Source organism: Littorina saxatilis, linkage group LG11 (genome assembly GCF_037325665.1).
Source record: "Littorina saxatilis isolate snail1 linkage group LG11, US_GU_Lsax_2.0, whole genome shotgun sequence".
Lineage (NCBI taxonomy): Eukaryota > Metazoa > Mollusca > Gastropoda > Littorinimorpha > Littorinidae > Littorina > Littorina saxatilis.
Genome location: NC_090255.1, coordinates 28,052,082 through 28,059,938, shown reverse-complemented (window position 1 = coordinate 28,059,938; position 7,857 = coordinate 28,052,082). Strand labels below are relative to the sequence as shown.

At 38.9% G+C, this 7,857-nt stretch overlaps 1 protein-coding gene across 1 annotated transcript in view; it reads left to right on the top strand.

Moving 5' to 3' along the window:
- The first annotated feature begins 1,379 nt into the window (after window positions 1-1,379).
- LOC138980881 (uncharacterized) overlaps window positions 1,380-7,857 on the top strand; it is an 8,530-nt gene continuing 2,052 nt past the window's right edge. The window contains exons 1-3 of the mRNA XM_070353754.1: window positions 1,380-1,400; window positions 1,557-1,622; window positions 4,597-4,728. Coding sequence (XP_070209855.1) covers window positions 1,572-1,622; window positions 4,597-4,728 — 183 coding nt within the window. The 5' untranslated portion in view covers window positions 1,380-1,400; window positions 1,557-1,571. The remainder of the gene's footprint in view (window positions 1,401-1,556; window positions 1,623-4,596; window positions 4,729-7,857) is intronic.

The following is a 7,857-nucleotide window of genomic DNA, read 5'->3' as shown; positions in this document are numbered from 1 at the left end:
GGTTGAGTGAGTCGGATTCGATCAAACTTTCGCACAAAAACTCCTGTTTTCTTTGAATAACTGAAGAAAGGAGGAATAAAGAGGTTACACACCTCGTCTCAGTGATTATTAAAAATAATGGTCTCAGTTCGCGGTCATGAAAAAGCTCGCTGAAGCTCGCATTTTTCATGATCCGCAAACTTCGACAATTATTTTTAATAATCACTGAGACTAGGCATGTGACCTCTACATCAAAGTGTGTTTATTAGATAACTTCAAAGGTGTACTGTGATGGGATGAAGTGTCACAAAGAAAGTTACACATTCATATTGTTATCTTTCTTCTCATCGTTCCATTGTTTTTATCTTTTTCACTTTCTTTATCTTAAATTTAGTGAAGATTTGAATGCATGTATTCGGATAGACTTGGAATCGAGACGAGAGTGATTTATGTATGTGTGGGTGTGTGTATGTGTGTGTGTGTGTGTTTGTGTGTGTGTGTGTGTGTGTGTGTGTGGGTGTGTGTGTGTGTGTGGGTGTGTGTGTGTGTGTGTGTGTGTGTGTGTGTGTGTGTGTGTGTGTGTTTCCAGAATACTGGACGTATCCTAAGTTCGCATAATAATTATTCCAGTTGTTGTTTCTGTTTCTTTATTTTTGTCGACAAATGTCTTAAATGATGCCTCATTCAACGTTTAAACAAAAGTTGAGACTGCATTGTGGCGACCTTTTTTTAATTTTGTTTTAATGAAATTGATTAGTTTGTGTCAAACAGTCTCAGAGACGGCCAAGACTGTGAGATTGCATTTTAACTTGTAAGTTTAAATCAATAAATGTGTTTATTAAAACACATTCTAAAAGATCAAATACCCCTTGAAATGAAAATACACAAATTCCATATTTAATACCAATTGCATTGTATTCGTTTCCTAATTCCAAAAGATATGTATTTCATGTTTAGCCTAAAAATCTGCTCAACATAAAAGCAAAACCTTTGTCCTATGTTCGCATGCTTTGCAAAGACCAGAGTGACCTTTCTCGGTCTTCAGGTTTCAGTTAGCCATCTTTACTGGTCTTGGCAATGACTTATCCCAGGTGTTTAGTGTTAAGGGTTTAGTTTCAGGCCGTCAGATGACCTAAATGTTTTGATATTGCTTTACACAGCTTTCTTGTTTGCAAGCAGAATGGTGCAGGCACCACGGGTGGTTGTGCATGTAGTGGATGCAGAGGTGAGGCATATTAAGCTTTTTTTGTCTTGTAGCAAATGTTGACAAAGGTTATACAGGAGGTGATGATAGATCAGCAAGATAGTTAAAATATGTCCAATAAATCCTGGAACATTGTCATGTGCATACAACAAACTGAGGTGTATAAATACCATACTTACCTGATATCAAAACAATTTCTGGCTTTCGTTCGGAAAAGGTGAGTGAAATTATATTTATTTTACTATTTACATGAGTCTATTCCAGTACCGGTAATTGTTTTAGTAGGTTTTTTTTAGCTGGTGATGAAAGGTCCAATATGTTTTTTCAGTCAGCTATGAATATGAAAATCTGAAATACTTTTTCATGTTGTCAGTGACCTGTCAGCAAAATGATGTACCTGGTCGTGCTCGCTCTCTGTCTACCCGCCATCTTGGCACAGGTACTATAATTATCGTCTTGCAATGCCCATTTGACAGTAGTAGTAGTAGTAGTAGTAGTAGTAGTAGTAGTAGTAGTAGTAGTAGTAGTAGTAGTAGTAGTAGTAGTAGAAGGAACAGCAGCAGCATCAGTAGTCGTAGTAGTGGTAGTAGTAGAGGTGGTAACACGAGCAGCAGTAGTAGTAGTAGTATTGTTAGTGGTACAGTCGAATCTCTATAACGATCACCCGAAGGACCAACTAAAAGTGGTAGTTATGGAAAGATTAATTATAATTATACAGGTTACACACTTTCCAGTCCAGGATGCTCGGGACTACCCAAAAATAGTCCCTCGTGAAAATAGCTCAGCTATCCTGGACTAGGTGTACGTGTAACTTACCTATCCCTTTGTTGGTAGTGTTTAGTGAAAAATCAAACTTTTTCGGCGTAAGCCTGCTGATGCCTGTTTTCAACTCGCCAAGACCTTCCACAAAACAGTATTCATGCGTGAAGCAGGTTCCTTTGCACGAACAAAACAGAACACCTACAATTCTATTTTTCTTGTCGAAAAGCCTTCGTTTGATAACGAAGTTGCTGGTGAAATGGATCGGCGATTCGTTTGTACATTAGAGAGTTACTCGCCTTGAACCACTCGGTGACCTTTGACTCGATACCGACGTTTTGAAGTTGCTTTCAGATTGAATATCAACCGCCAGGTGTATTTGTCGTGCCTCAACGCCACATTTTGGATAGTGAAAGAATGCAGAAACTGGTCAGCAGTACTCAAACTGACAATATTGCCTTTCATTGACTTGAAATGAGATGAACGTATGTCTGTGAGCTTAGGACATGTCGAAACTTTAACAAGCGGAGTTTTTCCCTTGACTTTATACAAATATTTGTATCAAAAATAAATATGCTGTTGTAAATTCTAAGTAACAGAACATTTGACATCATTGCCTTTGTTGAGCTAGTGTACATATATTGTTTAAAAGGCACTTCGTCACTTATTTAGAACATAGTACAGGTACGTGTATAGTTCATAAACAAGTACTACGAAGGCGATGAGTCGCGTTTGCAGAAGATGCATAACATATTGTTGCACATATCGTCGGAAATAAGCGAGAACATGTAAGGCTTTGTTTCCATGAAATACGCTGGTTGCTAGGGGGAATATGCAGCAAATACATCTACTTCAGCTAACATCGTCGGGGTTTCTTTGCGGTGATCGCCAGGGCAAGTTGGAGTGTAATAATAGTAGCAGTATTTGTAGTTGTCTCTTTGTTGTCGTTTGCCAGTAGTAGTAGTAGTAGTAGTAGTAGTAATATTAGTAGTAGTGGTAGTAGTAGTAGTAGTAGTAGTAGTAAAGGTTATGCAACAACAACACCAGCAGCAGTTGAAGCAGTTTTGGAATGGAGGGGATGGCTTCAATATCGTAACGTTAGCAGCAGCAGCAGCAGTGGTAGTTGTTGTCATTGTAGCTTTTGTTGTAGCTGCTGTTGGTGTTCTTCTTTCTGTAACCACTGTAGTTGTTGCTTCAACGTCACTGGTAAGCCATCGTTCCTACAATCTTGGATGTGAATACTCACTAGTTTATCTCCTGAATTATTTTCTCAGCCAAATCTGAGAAGTTATGTATCTTTGTTTTGTCTGTCTTTGTACTTTCTGTCTCTGTTTGTCTGTCTGTCTGTCTGTCTGTTTGTCTGTCTGTCTTCTGTCTGTCTGTCTGTCTGTCTGTCTGTCTGTCTGACTCTCTCTCTCTCTCTCTCTCTCTCTCTCTCTCTCTCTCTCTCTCTCTCTCTCTCTCTCTCTCTCTCTCTCTCTCATGCTTCTAACCAGAAGACTAAAACGACAAAATCTATCATCGAGATTTCCTAAACTACAAATACAAAATCAAGATGTAACTGAAGTTGATAGTCATAAAGTGTTGGGAATAACCATTGATACTAATCTGTCTTGGTCAAAACATTTAGATACACTTTGTAAAAATACTTCTAAAAAAATATATCAGTTATTAAAAATTAAACACTGTCTAGACATACGCACACGGAAACTGTTTTTTCAGGCATATATTCAATCAACTATTGATTATGCGTCCACAGTGTGGGACTCTGCAAGTGCAAACACTTTGAAGCTTTACATAGACGAGCTGTTAAATTAATTATTTAACAAAAATGCATCTCTCTCTACGTCTGATTATACAAAAATTAAAGATTCTTCCTATCAAATTAAGAATTACCTATAACAAAGGTGCAATGATGCATAGAATTATGTCAGGGAATGCACCTACACTCATTGCCTCAAATTTAAAACTGAATAATTCAAGAAAACTAAACAAATTAATTACCCCAACCCCTAGAATTGACCTGTACAAGTCAAGTCTTTCTTATTCTGGCGCCTTATTGTGGAACTCCATTCCTGTTTAATTAAAATGCAAGTCAGTGAAACTTCCTTCAAGGAACTCTACATGCTGTTTCTCTTGGAAACAAGTAAATCATTCCGTGATACTATTTCATCATTGCTTGATATTCATAATGCATTTTGAAATGTCTTTTTAATTGTTTGACATGTTAATTATGTAAATTGTATTGTCATTAACTTAACTTCTATTTCTTCTTGTTATTACTGGAGTTACCCTCAATGGGCGAGGGCCGGATGAAAAAAAGCATGAATACATTGTACTTACTCTCTCTCTCTCTCTCTCTCTCTCTCTCTCTCTCTCTCTCTCTCTCTCTCTCTCTCTCTCTCTCTCTCTCTCTCTCTCTCTCTCTCTCTCTCTCTCTCTCTCTCTCTCTCTCTCTCTCTCTCTAGTGTTTTGTTTGTTTGTTTGTGTGTTTGCTTATTGTCCCAAAGACAGATTGTAAGAAAAGGCCCAGCCTTACATCTTTATGTTTGTATCTCTTTCTCTCTCTCTTCCATTTCTATAATTGATAATTTTACGATTTTTCTTTGAAGAACATTCTCTTTTGTAGTAGTCTATTTACTTTCTTTCCCCAGGGATTTGGAACCCCTACGCCCCAGATTGGTGGTTTCCAGCCTGGCTTACGTTTTAACTACCAGCCTGGCTTCCCTTATCCCTACGGAATCAACTATGGAAACCCTTGTATCGGCAGTGGTAGCCGCACGCAGGTAAGTAAAAGCGATTAAACAACCTAATACTCGCGTCGTGTACTGACGGCTTGTTTAAAATATTATAAATAAAGACCAAATCGATAATCACTTGAAGCAAGGTGCAAATCATTTATTTTACCTTATTTGTTTTTATTATTGCAATGTTGTGTGGAATAATTGTTTCAAGAGGTTCTCAGATGAGTTGGGGAAGTCGCAAATTGAATCCATTAGAATCATTGTTGGTGCTGCCAAATTTAAGGAACGTTCCACAAAACACTGTATGAATAATCTGGTTTTATGCCACAAACAGAGCGAAGTTGACTTCACATATTAATCTTAATTATCGTCAGGCTCATAAGAACAAGAAATTCCTCCCAGGTAGGAAAAACACCCCCGTTGGTCAAAGGGAAATAACCATTGTCACTGCCACCAACTGAGAAGGTTATTTCCCTTTGACCATTAATATGTGCCTCTATAAGTCCTTGTAGAATCTTAATCCACCAATAACTCCCTAACCGTGTGTTTGACTGGTCCCAATTTTTGTCAGGACCGTCTCAGGAATGTATAGAACCTGTTCACCAAGTTTGGTGACGATCGGTCCGTTCATTCTTGAGATCTATATGCGAACACAAACAAACAAACACATCGACCAAAACCTATACACACCCCTATGCCGGGGGTGTAAAAATACCTAACTCAGTGTTAGGCATTTCTGCAGTGAAACTACAGGGGAAGGTACTGGAAGAGTACCTATCATGTGTTAGAGAGTACAAACTCGCAGACCATCGGTAACCATCGTCATGGTTAGGCCAAAAAAAAAAATTGTCTGTTTAGGGTAACATGACCAAAAAAAGTAGGGTCGGTAGGTAGGTAGGTTGTTTTTTTGTTTTTTGGTGTTTTTTTTGTGTGTGTGTAAATTCACTTCTTATATTTGATGAATACATGTTTCAAAACTAACGTATAAATAAAACAGAGAGAAAGGGAGAGAAAGAAACGCCAAATGTCTCTTTTTAGCATTTTTACCTCTTTTTTTTTTTTTTTTTTTTTTAAATCAAAAAAAAGTTTTTGGGTCGGCGCCAAATCGATAGGGTCGGTCGGGTTACCCTAAACAGACAATTTTTTTTTTTTGGCCTTACGTAAGCAAAACTGCCGTTCTCGTTTCTGAGTTAGGCCCTTTTTAACAGAGGCCGCCGCTATATCATACATGAACACTTGTTTGGTGTGCAAACGCTTTTGGGGTTGTTATGCAGCTGCGCTGATTGAACACGTTGCTGCCAAATATTTCGACCCAGCGGTCTTTTAAGTGAACAGACAAACACATACTAAAACCAAACCGACAATCATTCATTCGCTCGGCTTCCTGACGAGTGGGCGAAAACTGATTCTATCAAGGTAAGTTTTGTGTGAATATTTGTTTGTCTGTTCACTTAAAAGACCGTTGGGTCGAACTATCTGTGAATGTATTGTTTTGTCAATAGCAAACGTTCCAACAACCTACCTTTCTTGTTTTTTTATTCTCTCAGCCCCAGTTGTGCTACCGGTGGTAAGATCATTTAAGTAATAGGCGACTTGCCCTATCGGCCTGCGCCGCCAAATCGCGCGATAAATCTTAACTTGCTTGGCCTTGCGAGATCTGCCGCAAAATGCGGGCATGTCCGGATAGCTCTGTGAGAGGTTGCGTTTCAATGCGGACACTTCGCCTTGAAAATTGTGAATGTTCAATGTGAACAGTGTGCTGCAGCTATGATATCCGCAAGAATAATCCTAAAGTTCGTTCAAAGTACCCAAGCATGGCCCGTGCCGTGTGTGTGTGTGTGTGTGTGTGTGTGTGTGTGTGTGTGTGTGTGTGTGTGTGTGTGTGTGTGTGTGTGTGTGTGTGTGAGTGTGTGTGTATGTGTGTTTGTGTGTGTGTGTGTGTGTGTGTGTGTGTGTGTGTGTGTGTGTGTGTGTGTGTGTGCGTGTGTGCAGTATGGATGTGGCGGACGTGCCTGTCTGGAGTAGTGCCTGTCTAGAGTACTTTGGGTGTTTTTACTTCGTATGTTTTATTGTTCTTATTTTTTGTCTTTTAAGGTGTTGTCATATAATTTATTATGTTGTTTTGGTTGTTTTAAGAGCAGATGAACCACATTTTCCGATCCATTTTAATTAATTGTATGGACAATAAATGATCTTATGTATTATGTCTTATGTCGTAGAAGTGGTTGAACAACTCAAATACATTTTAGTTGAAAGACGAAATGTACGCCTGATACCCAAATAGCTTGTTCAACCTTAATAGATTCTAGACCTACGTCCCAAAAATGGACGAAGCATCCTTACTCCCAGTCAGTAATTTGTAAACAAGTTTGGGGTCATTTTGGTTCTGCTTAAGCTTGTACTTCTCTGGTAACTGTAGAATATAAAACTCAGCAATGCAATGCCCGCAGTATTTCAGCTTGCACCTCTCTGATAACTGTAACATATATAAAACTCTCGTCTGTTTCACCAGCAATGCGCGATCGTGTTTCATCTAGCTTACTACTGTAACATTTATCACTTTCTCGTCTTTGTCATCAGCAATGTGCGATAGTGTGTGAGATTGCACCTCCCTTAACCTTCGCCGGTGGTCGTGGGTCCGTGTGGACCCAGAAGGGTGTTTAATTGCAAATATCTCTTAAACAAGTTGGATTTTTTTAATGAGCTTTTACGAATGCCTCAGGCACCTAAAAAGCTCTTGTGTCCTAGAATTTCAGCGAGAAATAATTAAACAAGTCGCGTGAAGCGATATCAGAACATTTAGTCAAGCTGTCGGCATTAAAGGTCCTTGTCTACATTTTTATACCGAAATCGCCATTTGACCATTAAAATGCAGAGTCTATTATCTACAAATATCAACAATACACCCCCTTTCGATCAGGAAAGACGAAGCCAGTGTAGCCGTTTGAAAATTCATTGTAGTATTATAGCGTAGTTCGCATAGTAGGATACCCTTATTTGGAAAATGCCAAGCGCAAAACTCCTCTCAAATCCCGTGCATTTAGTGCGTTTATAAAAAAAGCGTGGACAGCTGCGCTCCAGTGTCAAACTGTTGCTGCACTTGTTTTGGCGTGGCTATAAGCATAGTGACATGAATTTGATTGGTCAGTATTTTTAGGCAAAGCACATGTT